We start from the raw sequence: 14,904 nt of genomic DNA, 5'->3' as shown, positions 1-14,904 counted from the left end.
GGGATTATTTGTGTAATCGTGTCCATGGCAGCAGTTGTAAAGTGAGGCACATGCACAGGCAGTCGAAAGGCCGAGGCTTCAGACCTTTTCCTTAAATGTCACGAACGGAGCCCCCTTGTTAAAAACCCCACGTAGTTAGTTTAGAGAAGCAGCCAGCCCCGCCGGCTGCAGAGTGGCAAGTGGGCAAGAGGCCGAGGATGCAGAGCAGAGCCAGACAGGTGTGCTTTCTCAGCTCCCGCTGTGTTCAAGAGGTCCCCGCAGCCAGCGGGCTGTTACACGCTCTCCAGGCTCTGCAGCACAGGGAAATCACCTTTTTCCCCCAGTATTTCGAGTTCCCTGCCCAAACCACTCGTCCCGAAATTATTTATTAACTCGTTCTGCAGCGGAGACGTTTCTCTGAAACCTCCCTGTGCCTCCTGCAGCTGCAGCGGCCCCGTCGGAGGGTGACAGGGCAGCGAAAGCCCCGCGGCCCCCCGGCCCCGCCGCCCCTCTGCCCGGCTCGCTGCCCTCCTACCTGCTCGCCTCCCCCGGCCACCGGGGCTCCCGCAGCGCCGCGTCCCTCCGCACCTGCCCTTTTTTGGGCTGCAAGCGTGCGTTTTCCGTCAAGGCAACATCACTTCCCGTAAGGCCCGAGGTAGGGGCGGGAACGGCCCCTCCCGGCCGCGGGGCAGCCGCGGGCAGGGCAGGGCAGGCAGCACCGAAACCGGGGCCGGCTTCGGGAAAGCTGAGCGGGCTGGTGAGCACGGCCCGAGAGCAGCACCGTACTGCAACGATGCCATTGCCCCGGCACTGCCTCCTGCTACTCATTTTGCTCAAATTCAGAAGGCCATTTTTAATTAAACAAGCTGGCTCTTCAGTCGTACTCCTCCTCACTTTTCTGAAAGATCACACGCCGTTTAATAAAAATTCAATAGGGGCAAAACAGGTTTTGAAGAGAAAAAATATGGTGCCAGGTAATGTCCACCACTGTGGATTTAGTGAGTTGTTTCTGCCACCCGATGTCTACCTTCCCTCACAAGAGGAAAGTACTTTCTCTTTGCTCTCGACAGCTGCTCCATACACCTGCTTTAAATTCAGCAGTCTCCAGAATTTAGCAAGCACAGTCTTAAGCTCCGTTGCATCAATAACCCTTTCTGTCTGCATCAGTTCAGACATCCTCTTTCTTGAGACTTTTTAAAATCAACTGCCATCTTTATGGACAAACTTCCAGCAATTATGCTTACAAAGAAAGTACCTACTAGACTTCAGTTACGCCTTTTTAAAATAGCCTTTTCAATATATAATGGTCTTGTAAACAAAGGAAGCTGCTGGAGTTGCCCCAGCAGTTCTTCTGTGTTTGCACTCATCACAGACTTGTGGCATTTCCTCATGCCCAGACTAGATTTGTCACGCACTCAACTGCACGTCCCAGTCCGCCTTCTACTGCTATCCTTCTGTGAAGTCCATCCACTGCCTCCAGCTGTCACGTCGTTCCTGGCTTTAAATAAAAGCACATTCAGGGAAAGGATTTCTTCCCTCATGCTGTCCAAACAAGATTCTGTGTTAAAACCAAACTCTGAAAGAATTTCCTCCCAAGATCTGCAGGCTTTGGTTTCTTTTTAGATTTACTAAAGTCTTGAAATATCTGCTGATCTAGTTTCCTTGAGTCTCAGATTCTGTTCTGTCAGACTGATCCACACCTATTGCAAGATTAATGCTGTCCCACTGAGCTACATGCTGAAGCACTTCTCCAAGTACAACCTGTCGGGCAACCTTATCTATTAAATAGTCACTCTAGCCTCATTCTTTCAGGAATGAAAGATGCATATATGCATGTGTGGTACATGTGTGTATGTATATATATATACAGGTATGAATAGAAGCCAAGGACACCAAAGTTGGGTGCAGTTCCCTTCTCAGCCATCAGTACAACTGCATTCCCAACAGAACTGAAGTATTAAGAACTGAAACCGTGACAAGTAGATAAAAATGGTATTTATCGCTTGGTGGATCAGATCAGAGGCAACGCAGAAAAACCCATGAAGTGTAACCGTACAACAGTGACTTTCTTTTTCCAGTTCCCTGGTGGTTATTTAAACTTAGACGTGAAGACATACCTTTAAACATTCAGAATTTTATACAGATTTCAACATTCACGTCCCTACAGGCTGGTACCAAACACACACGTATGCAGCTACATCTCCTGATGGCGGATTGCTTCAGAGCATGGCCGGGCTGCAGCGGAGGCCGCTCGGGACCGCCACGGCTGGCGCACGGCGCAGAAGGGACATCCCCCGGCAGGCGACGAACGCTCCGACTTGGGCGCCATTTCCTCTGGCGGAAGGCGCGTAAGTCCGGGCTGCGAGGCGGAGCCGGGGAACGGCGCCGGGGCAGCGGCACGGCTCACACGACTCCCTCAGGGCCTCTTCTCCGGCGCGGCCTCCGCCGGCGGCTCCGCCGTGCCCTCGGGGGGCTGCCGGGGCCCGGGCGGCTGGAAGACGGGCCGGTAGATGTAGAGCCCGCTGGCCACGCCAAGCGCCACGGCCAGCGCCACCTGCGGCAGCGGCAGCCGCCCCCACATGCCGGCAGGCGGCGCTGCCGCACCTGCGCCCACAGACACGCGCGTGAGGCGCCGCGGCCTCTCCGCGCTCCTCGGCGGCACCCTCGCCCCCAGGCGGGGAAAGCGGAGAGGGGACGGGGGCAGAACGCTCGGCGCTCCCCGCCCCGGGGCGGCTTCGCCCCGCGGCCCCGAGCAGCGCCGTGCCAGACGCGGCGCCCCTCACCTGAAGGACGGGAGACCACAGAGCGGAGGCCTCCCGTTCGCTAGAGTGACCGGAAGGAAGTGCTGGCGGTGTCCCCGCGGCCGTGAGGTCGCGCATGCGCCGCCTCCGGAGGCCCGCCCCCGCGCATGGAGGCGGCCGGTGGGCTGCTGGCGCGGGCCCGGGCGCGGGCCCGGAGGCCGGAGGCGGTGCGGCTCCGCAAGCGGCGGTCGGTGCTGTACAGCGCCCCCGGCGGAGCCGCCGGGCAGCGAGGCGCCGGTAAGCGGGACGGGACGGGACGGGGCGGGGCGGGGGCCGGCGCTCCCCGGCGGGACCCTTGACGGACAGCCTTCCCTTCCGCAGGCGCTGCCGGCGGGCCGGCGCCGCTGCTGGCGCTCACGGTGGCGCTGCGGACGCTCAACTGCTTCCTCGTCCAGACCAGCTTCGTCCCGGATGAGTACTGGCAGTCGCTGGAAGTGGCGCATCGCATGGTCTTCAAATATCCTTGGCAGTGCCAGCGGCCCCCCGCTATGGCCATCGCTTTCTGCGGGCCGGAGGGGACATGGCCCCGCTTCCCGAGTTTCGTACCGCCCCTGCGTGACTGCGGAGTCACGGCCGCAGTGTCGCGAGTGGGAGGCGCGCTCGGGTAGAGATTTCCACGGCAGTAAGGCGCTAGCTTCACCAATAACAGGTCCCACCGCTTCTGGCTGCAAGGGTACAGGTCTCGACCCCAGCAAGTCTGAAAATAACGCAGCTGGAATGAAACTTTCTGGTTCAGTTGTTCGTGATCTATCCTTAATATTAATAATTATGGCTACCTAACTTGGGAATGGGCAAATGGCTTAAGGGGCTATTCATACCCACTGATCTTTGCAAGCATCTACAAAGCTTTACAGCTGCTGGCTAAGGACGATGTTCAGCTGCTGGTGAGTATAATCAAAAACTGCATCTGCTACTAAAATTCAATTTAAAACCATTCTGTTTAAATTCAGTGTGCTTTTATCAGTGTCCAGGTAAAATACAAAGCCTCGACTCTGGCAATTAGAGATGTGTGAGCACAGAGACCTCATTGAAGTGTCTCGCATGGGTGCAGAACTCATTCATAGATCTCCAGTCACCATACTGATGCCTGTGAGTGCAGAGGATTACTCTTCACCTCCATCAATCTCCTTCAGTTTCACACTGATATTGTTTGCTGCTACATCATCATTTGCTCAGTGGTTCAGTTTTCAAAAATGTTTAATAATATATATTTGTACTAAACTCAGTAACAACAGCCCCTTTTGATTTCTATCGAGATGAATGGCAAAGAATTCTACTTTCAATTTCTGAGCACTTTCAGTTGAACTTTAGGCTTTCTTTGTTCTGGCAGAAATACTAGTGTTACCTAAAGGATCTTAGTTTTTTTTTTTTTTTAATCGTAAAAAGCTATAGAGAATATTCACTAATTTGCTATTGCCGTGTCTGAACTCTCATTCACTAATTCAGTAGGCTTCTCTTCGAACTTGGAATTTAACAGGTTTGTTGCAAGTAAAATTTTCTCTCTGCTTACAGATATGGGTCCCTAGGCTTGCACAGGCAGTGTTGGCAGCTTTTGCTGATGTGAAGCTTTACTCATTAGTGCAACACCTTGAAAATGCAGAAACAGCAAAGTGCGTGGTGAGTCTCAGCCTTTAAAAAAATTTTATGCATGTTAATAAACACTGTTTGTTGCAGTGTAAACAACAGCAAAATGGTAGTAAGTCACACCTTGAAGAATTATCACCTTCATTTGAAACTACAGAAATTGTTTTAATGTTTCTCCCTGTGCATCCTGTTGTTCATAATTATTTTCAGTACTTCTGCCAGCTGTGTTCCTGGTTTACATGGTATTCCTGTACCAGAACTCTAACAAACACCATGGAAACTCTTCTTACCATTTTTGCTCTTTCCTACTATCCGATAAAAGGTTCCAAGATGGGGAACAGGTGAGAAACTTTCTACTAACAGTACTGATAATTTTTGGCTTGGGATAACACAAATCTACTGATACTGTTTAAAATGCTAACTTTTATCTTAAACTATAAGGCAACCAAAACCACTCATTCATTTAGCAAGAGCTCTAGCTCATGGAAGGAACAGCAATTGTATTTCCTCTAAAAATTTTTTTGAAGCCGTGATAGAGCTGGCATGTAAAATTACTATTCTCCAGTTCCCTTACACAAAGTATCACCTTATGGGAAACTTTAAATTAAACTTAAAGGACTGGAATTTGTGGTAACATGGGAAAAGATAACAAAAGGTTGTTCGGGTTCAGATATAGGTGAATTTGTGGTCATGACTTCCTTTACCAGCTGTCTATTTTAAAGCAAGTATGTGCTTCTAGTTAGTAACGAAGCAAAGCACATGCTTGCTTTAAAATAGATAGTTTCTTCCATTGCGAAGAAAGCAGTTATATAGTTGCCTTCCAAGCAAAACAGAGTGTCTGCACTGAGAGAAACAAAGTTATCTGCAGTATGCAAAACTTTTGGTCAGAGACATGACAAAATTAAATACATGATGGTATTTAAATTGTTGAAATGTCACTGTCTGCAAAAGAATTGACCAAACCTTTTGATAAGCTTTTGTTTTTCTTATGTTGCCTCATTCTAGTTGCAAATATTTAGCTTTGATAGCACTTGCAATTGTTATTCGTCCCACCGCTGTTATACCATGGATACCTTTGGTCTTCAGTCATTTTTTGCAAGAACAGAGGAAAGCAGACCTTATCCTACACAACTGCATTCCAGTTGGGTAAGTTCTTTCTGAATTTAAACTATGACTGTGCACAGCTGTATCTTAAGATTGATTTTACCACTGCAAAGGCAGACAACCCAAAAAAGCTGATTTCATGTAAAAAACAAGGAAAAAAAAATAGAATCCTTTTGCAAAAGCTTAAAGAAGGGGCATGCTTCCTTTAAATTAATATATATTCTGCAAAAAAGCACTAGGAGAGATTTCATGAGGATGAGACATGAACAGCATTCCAGCTTAATCTGGGATTGTGCCAGGGATACCAGGTGATGGCACCTGGCCACTGTAAAGTGGCCACAAGTATGGATAATCTCAAAAAAAGATTAGGAATCAGGGAGTTTTGACAGCTATTTGGAGAAGAGTAGAATCTGATACAAAAGCAATTCAGGCAATATCAGTGCAACCAGCTTTCCATTTTTGCAGATTGGTCACAGTAGGAACCTCTTTAATAATTGACCGTGTGTTTTTTGGTGAGGTAAGTTGTTTTAAACTTGACTTATAAGAAAAAGGTTGGGGTTTAGCATTTTAACATGGACAGATGTTAAGTTCAGAAGTTTCAGACTTCTCTAACTTCAGTTATTTCTGTGACTGTGTCTGGCCTATGATCTCTAAATATATCCTAAGCCATAAACCCTTAAACACTGACATCTCAGCTATTTTAAACAACAGATTGTTACTTAAAATTAGTATGCTCTGCTCTCAATAAATCAATAGTTATTGACAAACTACAAAACTTACACACTTCTGTGTTTTAATTGCTAAATATAGGAAGTCTGTGACAAGTCTTAGGAGAAAAAAAACATAAGTATAAATGAAAATGCTGTATCATTTAAGGCCAGTGATGACTCTCTAATTCAATTTAGCTGCTGGTTTTCACTTTGGATTTGTATTTAATTCCTCCCTCCCCCCCCTCCAACCTCCCAGTGGGTACTGGTTCAGCTGAACTTCTTGAAATTCAACGTGCTGCAGAATTTGGGAACGTTTTACGGATCTCATCCTTGGCATTGGTACTTCACTCAGGGACTACCAGTCATCTTGGGTACCCATCTGCCTTTCTTTATTCATGGCTGTGTGCTAGCACCAAAAAGGTATCGCATCTTTCTAATGGCAGTGATTTGGACAGTGTTGGTTTACAGGTAATTTCTCCTAAGTGTAACTACTGTCTTTCACTGGTTGCGTTCTTTTCAAAGCTCATGTCCTCTCTAGAACAAAAAAAGCATAATATTCAGGTTAAGTGATAGAAAACGAAACTATTCAGCCACTCCAAGAAATGCAGTCAATTATACAATAGTTTCTAGAATTTTATGTAATACTACTTCTTGTATCATTACCAAACATGTATTTTTAGAATTGATTAGACCCTTAAAGAATAAAATAATTCAGCATGAAATTCAATGGAAAATGAAAAGAACCCAACACTCAATCACCCAACAGGTGTTTAAGCAACAATAGAACTAGTTAGAAAACTGTGTTTACTAGACAACTGTGTTTACTAGTTAACAAAAATACCATTTCATTTGGTTCTTTAATACACCCCCAGTAAACTGAGGTGTTCTTAGGCCTCTAAAACTTACTCCATTCACAAGTCTAGACACAGCTCTCACATTTGTCATAGGACTGTACGTCTCACTTTGAGAAGTAGAAGAAAACGTAAGCTGTTTCTAAAGCATCAGAATTAACTGTAGATTAAATGAGACACACTTTCAGACAAGAAAAGATAAAGCAAATTAATAAATATTAAGTAATAAATGGTATTAGACTACAGTAGTAACAGACTACAGCAAAACAGTAGCAAAGCCACAAATGCCATCTCTTCTTTCAGTCCAACTCAAAACTGGATGTAGCTCTATCAGTTTTAGGCCTTTATCATCTCCCTTAGTCTTGTAAGAACCTGTTTGGTTCCCATGACACAAGTCTTGCAGTAATCCCAAAAAAAGCCCCAAAAGTTGGCATGGGAAATTGTGTAGAGTTGTATTAGCAGAGGTGAATGTTATTTTATTAGATACAAATGTGTACTTGAATCTTAGCTTCTCATCCACACTTTTATTGTGTTTTATTACAGAAAGCAAATTGGTGAAGTACTAGCTAAGTTATATCTAGTAGTCATAGAATCAGACCACTTAAATTGCTAGATTAGTAGCCAGGTACTTTTATTAGTGCTTGGTTTAAACTGACCAAATAATCTTAATTTGAATGTACTCATTATGTTCTTAAAAAGTGACAGTTTGGATTTTTACTCTAAACTGCTTCAATGCCAAAAGCTTTTTAGTACATGCAAGTGCTTTTCTTCCAGTCCTCCATGCTCTAAAACACATTTTGTCAACAGAACTGATGCATTTAACTTTCTTGCTATAGTATTATATCTGTTCTCTTACAGCACGCTCAGCCATAAAGAATTCAGGTTCATCTATCCAGTACTGCCATTTTGCATGGTTTTTTGTGGTAAGCATTGGTTTCAAGTGTCTTGCAACCTCCCCTGCATATAATTTTTACCTGAAGAGAGGCTGTTAATAGTCAATGTAGGTATTTGACAAAGGATTCTTAGAACTAGACTAACCTTTTCTTACAGCTAGGAAAAAAGAAAAAAAAAGTGAGGAACAACAAGTGACAAACACACATGGAGAACCCTTAGCATGGATAAAAGTACTTCCTGCAAAAAATATGAAAATTGTCTCAGTGAATCCTAATTTTTTAGCAATGCCACCCTTACAGTGAATTTTGTTCCTTGGCTCCTTTGTATTTTTTCCACCCAGTTCTCTCAAACAGGCCTAACAAATGCCTTTGAGTATGCAACAAAAAAATTAAAGTATACAAAAACTAAAATTACCCTTTTCTAGATTCAGGTGATTTAGTAGATGACACTAGTTTTCTGTCTGCTCTTGACCAATGCCCAGCTGGAGGCTACTTCCCACAGAAGTTTTAGAGCAGTTAATGTGATAGGTTTTTTTCCTTCAGGCATAGTAAGGTGAATTTGTTAAAACAGGAATAAGTTCCCTAAACTAATGTGGTTAACTTTAATTAAAGAGAATCTGTCCACAGTTTCAACTGGAAAGCATATTGCTTTTGCTAACGAAGATTTTTCTGATACTTTAACAGAAACTTTTAGAGTAGTCATTTTTTTTTTCCTTTTTTATTTTGTGGGGTTTTTTTTTCTTTTAAACACAGGAAAGAGCCTAATAAGAAAGTATTTTATATTTTACAAAACTAAGTATTAACTACAGTAGTGTATCTATAGGAAAAGTAAAATCATGATGTAAAGTCTAGGATGCTGAAAAGTTACAAAGGAAAGATTAAAACTTCTAGAATGTGAAGCTGTATAGCTTTAGCTTAAATACAACTTCAAAACAGATGAATCAATGAAAATTGTAATTTTCTTTAAGCTGTTTTGCTCATCTAAACAAAAGTAAATCCTATTTCAATAATTTTTCTCTCTGCCCAGATCAAATATGTAATATGTCTTGGCTTAGTTCACTAGCAGATTTAAGATGAACTAGTTGTACCTCACATGCAGAAAAATTCCAATCAGACCATTATTTTTTGTTAATATCTCTCTTAACTTTCATGTCTATGAGGGAAGGAGGTCATCTACGTAATTTATCAAGAGCTAATTATCATCTGTTTGGATACTTTAGTAAAGAAAAAAATGTCAAAAATTATTTCTGATAACTCAGTGGTTACAAAGAGGTCTTTAAATTGCTCAAAACATTATAAATAAAAGCAGAAAAAAAATGCACATGAATTTCAAAGTCACTTCCAAGCACACTTAAAGCTAAGCTAAGAGTATGTCACAAAAGCAGTAAAAAAAAGCCTATAATAGAATGTTTCCACTCATGTTTAAACCACAGACTAATTAGTAGACTTTGTTTTCATCTGAGATAAAGATCTGCAATTTGTCAGAACAGACCAACTGAAGACAAATTTAACTTACTTGTTACTGACTTCTGAAACAGACCTATTCTAACTTGTTTCTTGTGATTCAGTAAGGTGGTCACAGAGCTAGGCTGCATAAAATATTTTTATCTCCTAATACGGACAAGCACATGACTTAATAAGGGTTTCCAGAATGGTTGCAACATGAAGCTGTGTCCTGTGCCAGGTTCATTAAGTTGTGGTTGTGAGAAACAGGTTTACACAGCTATCTCCCACCAGGAGAAATGTGTCTTCCTATTATTAGCTCCTTCAAGAAAAGTGGGGGGGAAGGGGTAGGGATGGGAGATGGGACAAGATGGAGGAGTAAGCTTTTCCAAGGATAGTAGCTCAAAAAGTAGTAACAGTAAGGGAATGCTGTAGCTTTCAGCATGTTGGAGAGAAAGAATACCACAGCCATACCAAAGCATATGTAGTTACCATTTATTCTGGCTCTACTTGGGACATGCATGAATCAGAACACATCAGTAAGTCGCCACATATCATGCATCCAAACTACTGAATGGACTTTTTTTCCCCCACAAGAAACTGAAATTAAGCTCTAAAGAGACAAAGCACTAGCTTTGAAACCATAGTTCTGTACTTCAAAAGACAAGTATGGGCTTAACATTTACACTGTTAAATCCAAGAGTTAGTAAGAGTAAAGTCTAACCTTTGAATTTCCATTCAAAGAGTAAAGACTGAAAAAACACTGTATTAAAATACCTCAAAGCAAGGTATTGTTATCAACTGAGTAATCGTTTTCCAGTAAGTTATGGTACTTTCAAAAATACTGTGTGGAACTGTTAGTATTTGCTTATCCCTAAAACCTACTCAAATGTTTCTATAGGATATTCTTTGAAACACCTGAAAGCATGGAAAAAATCTGCAGCAAGTTTCCTGCTTTTATCAAACTTAGTCCCAGCCCTGTATACAGGCTTGATTCACCAGCGAGGTTCTCTTGATGTTATGAGTCATATACAACAACTCTGTAATAACTCTTACCAGTCACAAGCTTTTGTCTTCATCATGATGCCGTGCCACTCTACTCCATTTTACAGGTATTAAAATAGTTAACAGTGTACTATATTAAAATCCATACACTTAAGCAGAAATTAAGATTATTTTTTTTTCTTAACCTTAATAAATTGAGATGGATAAACGTATACAGGAAGAGTTTTGATTTTTCATACAGTTAATACAGAATGAACAGGGGAAATAAGCCAAATGCTTATACCACAGAATAAAATTCAGCATCTAAGCTTTCTTCAGTTTTTGTAAAATAGCTTTGTATGAGGATATACAGTAAGTCTTATGACTTCTGAAAGTAAGTCATACTGCTTCATTATGGTAACTTTTGTAGCAAACCTAAAGACTCATTGTTACAGTCAAACTGTATTAATTTTACCTTTACTTCTGCTGCTAGAGAGTAAAGAAATGTAATTACAACATACAATGACTGAGGTCACTATTCCAAAAAGCTTGCAATAGATCTTGGCAAGTAAACAAAATGTTAAAGCAGATAGAAAACAGTGAAGCTGATATGGAAAAGTACCTTTTTAAGAAACTGATGTTACGCAGATGGTATTAAGATAAATCTGCTTTGTGTGAGCTGCTAACAACATAGTCACAACAGTTTGGAGTTGAATCCACTTGTTCTACTTTTGCTTTCATATGATGTACAAAAGGGAAGAAAATACGACTCTGGGGGGAAAAAACCTAATTATTCAATTTTGGTTTTGACTGAGGTATCTTTAAGTGATGAGTCATTTCAAATCTTAGGTATTGGTCCATTTATCCTGAAATGTTTGTTTTGTTTTTCTCCCTAGTCATGTTCACTGTCCTCTAAAAATGAGATTCCTTCAGTGTCCCCCAGACCTAACCGGAAATGAGAGCTATATTGATGAAGCAGATGTATTTTACTCTAATCCACTTGGCTGGCTGAATAAGGAGTTTTACAATGATACGTTATTACCCAGTCACTTGATCTTCTTCAGTGTGCTAGAACAGGTATGGTAACTGCAAGATGAAACAAACTAGTTTTGAGGTCAAGTTAAAAAATAAGTTAGGAGAGAGTTATATTTAAGATTTTTGAAAATTGTTGTCCACAACTTTTTAAAACACAGCTTAAATTAAAATTGAATTCCCTAGTCCATATTATAGTATAGATATCATTCCAGTGATACATACTTAACATTCATGTATGCCCTCTCCTCTGTGCAAATTCTACGTTCCATAAAGTAATGTTTTATGGAATTCTCCTCAAGCCGTATTAAAACAAATGTGCGGTTGGTTCCTAGAACCATACACTTTTAAGTAAGCAACAATGACAAGCAAAAATGCCTGCAGTCAGAGTACCTTTTCCCCTCAATTCTTTTATGAAGTCCACGTACTCAAACAACAGTGTCTGGTGAATATCCACTCCAGACAGGATCAAACAGGATAGGTACCTCTTTTTCTAGCAGTCTTTCCTAAAATAAAGGATAAAACTTCCAGGGGACAGTTGAATTGACGGTTTTTCAGAAGACTTTGGAACACTGTTCTGATGCTTCCAACTACACTTTCTGACTGTGGAAACTAATGTATGTTCATTTACAGGAAATATCATCATTTCTAGCTTTAAGGGGCTATGAGAAAACAGCCACTGTCTTTCACACTCATGTACCTCAAGGACGAGTTGGAAGCCACATCTACGTCTACAGGAAAAAAACTGAAACGAATCATACCTGAAGATCAGTTTCTAGACTTAAGACCTAATGAGATCAGTTTTACATAGCAGTACTATGCTTAGAAGATCTTGTACTGCAGAAAGGAGAGAGTAGTGAGTCTGAAACCGGGTAAGTCAAATGGGGAAGTCTGATTAGGCAGCCATTGGCTGTCTGGAAACACTAAACCTCTTCCTGAAGGCAACTTCAGTAGCAGTATGGCCGGGTGGGGGTGTTGACCTACCTTACAACACTAGAAAACATCAGGAAGACCAAAGTTACCATATGACTACTTAAACAATAAGAAATTAGACAAGACTGGACCATTTTTATAGAACTGTACAGCTATGCTAGGTTTGTTTTATAAATAAAGACTTTTACCCACAATGTCTCTTTATTTTTCTTCTACAATATGCAGATATGCAAGACATTTCAAGTGCTTAAATCAGCAAGCTGATTAGAATGCAGCACAGCAAATTCTTCACAATTCAACAGGCTCTTGAACCCCCCCCAAAGACAAGAAGCAAGTGTAAGATTACAAAACAGTAACAAATACATTACCATAATGTAGACCTATTTTTTGAAGGATGAGATGAAGTTAGTATATCGAACATTGGAGTTAATTATTGGTACATTATGCATGACTCAAGCTTGATCTACACTAATGGAATGCAATTAAGCATATTTTTCATACACAAGTCATTGCATGCCTAGTTTCTGCAACAATACTGCTGGCACCCAAACTATCATCACTTCCAAAGAACAGTTAAAGCAACAGTACAGAATATGCAAATTAGAAAGCTTGACTTTTCCTTTTAACAAAAATGTGTAAAAATCAAATTATTTAGAGAAAAAATGTGCATCTTGCTGCTTTGTTGAAAAACAGTTAGTTTCCGGAGAGGATGTGAATTATTAATTCTAATCTCATTTTTACCATAAATTACTCAATATTTTGGATCAAATGGTAATTGCCCCAATTCTATTTCAAGATTTGCCATGTGTCTTCCATTAGTGCGACCATGTTTATGCCATTTACCTTCTCTTTTATTACGGTGGTGGTACTTCTGAGCTTGTTTTTCATGTCTGGCATTTTCAGTTTGTGTAAAAGAAGGCCTTTTAGGTCGACTGCAAGGAGTAAACAAAAGCTTATTACTACTCTTATGAAAGCATCTCTCTAAAAACATTTTGAAACACAATTACATTGTCAAGAACAGCTTTTAACATGCTGAGGTTGACTGAAAAGAAAACAAAATTAGTATTAAGAAGTAGTCCTTTCTCTTGTAAGCAAAATGGGGGTGGAGTTTGTTTCAATCATCAATAAGTTGGTATATTTGAAATAAATCCCTTCTAAAAATAAAAATGTTCTGCAGCTGGTTGCCCGAAGTTCTTTTTAGAATAAAGCCAGGTAAACAGCTGTTTGACTACCCCCACTGTGCTGCCTGAGTGAGGTCTCAAATCTATTTTTCAGTTATTCTATCAGATTCTGCTCTATAAAAATAGTGAAGGAAAGCATGTCCCTTAGGAAAACACGCTTTGTGTAAACATAGGCACTTCACAGGTTTTCATGTACAGTAAGTACATTTATACAGAGAGGGGGCACTGACAAAACACTGTTGCTCACCTGTTGCAGTTTTTGATGCAAACAGTCCCATTATACTACATGCTGTTACCACATCACTAGCGTCTCTAGCCTTCCACTAAGCTGACTTAAGACTATTTTCATCCTCGGTATCATACAAACTTCTGTATAATACTACCAGTAAATGAATTTGAAATTCTGTTTTTCTGCAAACTGAATTAATGTACTAAAAAATTAAGTATTTTAATTAATTAAAAGTTGATTTTAATAATAAATTAGTAAGAAGTACTTGGACTATAAATAAAAACATAAAACTCGTATCATGTGTTTGCCAAAACTACACATTAAAAAAGCTACCTAGTAGCTGATAATAGAAGCATTGTCCTCATGGTTCAGCTTTTAATAAGAGAAAGTACTACCTCATATAAGATTTAGTAACCCCAAAGTAGTTAAGTATTCAGACTTCCTGCCGCAATAAAACACATGAAATAATAAGCAATACAAGTCCAAAACAGAAACCTGATTGAAGAACTGCACCTTGATCTAAATACTAAATATGGTTTCCACTGAATACCAGCACAGGGAAAAGTTCTACAAGGACAACTTCTTGTGTATTATATATTAGTTAATATATCACATTTTTTCTTACCTGATCAGAATAAACATTAGTACAAGAGACTATATAGCCAATTTTGTAATAGCAATGATATTAAAAGCCACATAAAATATATACATAAGTGTTCCAGAAAGAGCAAGTTCCACACAATATATTAAGGCTGCTTGCTTAGTTTTCTTTCACCAAAGTCTATCCAGTAGAAACAGTCCACCATATCTAGCTCCATTGGGCCAGCCAGGCAGCATACCACAACCGCTCTGTAGAAGCCCCGAGAATACCATTAGATACAGGGAAGTAAAGTAGGAAACAATTCATGCCAAGGACCTCTGTAAGCAAGTCTGAACAAAATGTAGTCAGGGTCAGGATCTGAACTGAAGCTTACCATTTGAGTAGCTCTGCTCTGGGCATATAGACTAACTCAGTATTATACTAAGCTACAAGAGAGTAGTGAAATTCCTGAAAAGCCAGCAGGGAATATACCTGCCAGAACAGGACTTTGAGATTGCCCAAATATATCCAACAACCTTCTCATTCAGGGAAGGACAACAAGGAAGTCCTAGTTAATGCTTCTTCTGAGCTAGTTATTCA

At 40.9% G+C, this 14,904-nt stretch overlaps 4 protein-coding genes across 17 annotated transcripts in view; 1 reads left to right on the top strand and 3 right to left on the bottom strand.

The window, feature by feature from the left end:
* The window catches only part of RAB27A (RAB27A, member RAS oncogene family), a 38,111-nt gene extending 35,225 nt beyond the window's left edge, over positions 1–2,886 (bottom strand). For 4 of the 6 annotated variants that reach the window (XM_075505987.1, XM_075505989.1, XM_075505990.1 and 1 more), the window contains exon 1: positions 515–686. The gene's annotated coding sequence lies outside the window, so the exon portion shown is untranslated. Of the gene's footprint in view, positions 1–514; positions 687–2,762 lie in introns of those variants that run through there. The other 2 variants (XM_075505991.1, XM_075505988.1) reach the window with 2 other exon arrangements.
* Positions 1–14,904, bottom strand: part of CCPG1 (cell cycle progression 1) — a 38,985-nt gene that overhangs the window by 381 nt on the left and 23,700 nt on the right. For 5 of the 9 annotated variants that reach the window (XM_075505975.1, XM_075505978.1, XM_075505984.1 and 2 more), the window contains one exon: positions 11,894–13,246. In XM_075505975.1, coding sequence (XP_075362090.1) covers positions 13,066–13,246 — 181 coding nt within the window. In that variant the 3' untranslated portion in view covers positions 11,894–13,065. The other 4 variants (XM_075505977.1, XM_075505983.1, XM_075505980.1 and 1 more) reach the window with 4 other exon arrangements.
* On the bottom strand, positions 1,960–2,560 carry LOC142411685 (protein PIGBOS1-like). The gene has a single exon (XM_075505999.1). It carries the CDS (start codon positions 2,558–2,560, stop codon positions 2,396–2,398), a length of 165 nt encoding a protein of 54 aa, XP_075362114.1. The 3' UTR covers positions 1,960–2,395.
* Positions 2,559–12,644, top strand: PIGB (phosphatidylinositol glycan anchor biosynthesis class B). The gene is made up of 12 exons (XM_075505986.1): positions 2,559–3,017; positions 3,176–3,237; positions 3,547–3,664; positions 4,293–4,397; positions 4,575–4,705; positions 5,370–5,510; positions 5,934–5,985; positions 6,435–6,646; positions 7,888–7,952; positions 10,267–10,477; positions 11,246–11,426; positions 12,015–12,644. The coding sequence occupies exons 1-12, from the start codon at positions 2,559–2,561 to the stop codon at positions 12,144–12,146; spliced, it is 1,869 nt and encodes a 622-aa protein (XP_075362101.1). The 3' UTR covers positions 12,147–12,644.

Source organism: Mycteria americana, chromosome 6 (genome assembly GCF_035582795.1).
Source record: "Mycteria americana isolate JAX WOST 10 ecotype Jacksonville Zoo and Gardens chromosome 6, USCA_MyAme_1.0, whole genome shotgun sequence".
NCBI classification, from domain to species: domain Eukaryota; kingdom Metazoa; phylum Chordata; class Aves; order Ciconiiformes; family Ciconiidae; genus Mycteria; species Mycteria americana.
Note: the sequence above shows the minus strand (reverse complement) of the source record. Positions and strands in the feature narration are given on the sequence as shown.

Bases quoted from the DNA above. Each gene is read 5' to 3' on its own strand.
- PIGB (XM_075505986.1), top strand. From the start codon at position 2,559: ATGCCGGCAGGCGGCGCTGCCGCACCTGCGCCCACAGACACGCGCGTG. The intron at 3,665-4,292 runs GTGAGTATAATC...CTCTGCTTACAG, and splicing joins AGGACGATGTTCAGCTGCTG to ATATGGGTCCCTAGGCTTGC. The intron at 10,478-11,245 runs GTATTAAAATAG...TTTTCTCCCTAG, and splicing joins CACTCTACTCCATTTTACAG to TCATGTTCACTGTCCTCTAA.
- LOC142411685 (XM_075505999.1), bottom strand. From the start codon at position 2,560: ATGTGGGGGCGGCTGCCGCTGCCGCAGGTGGCGCTGGCCGTGGCGCTT.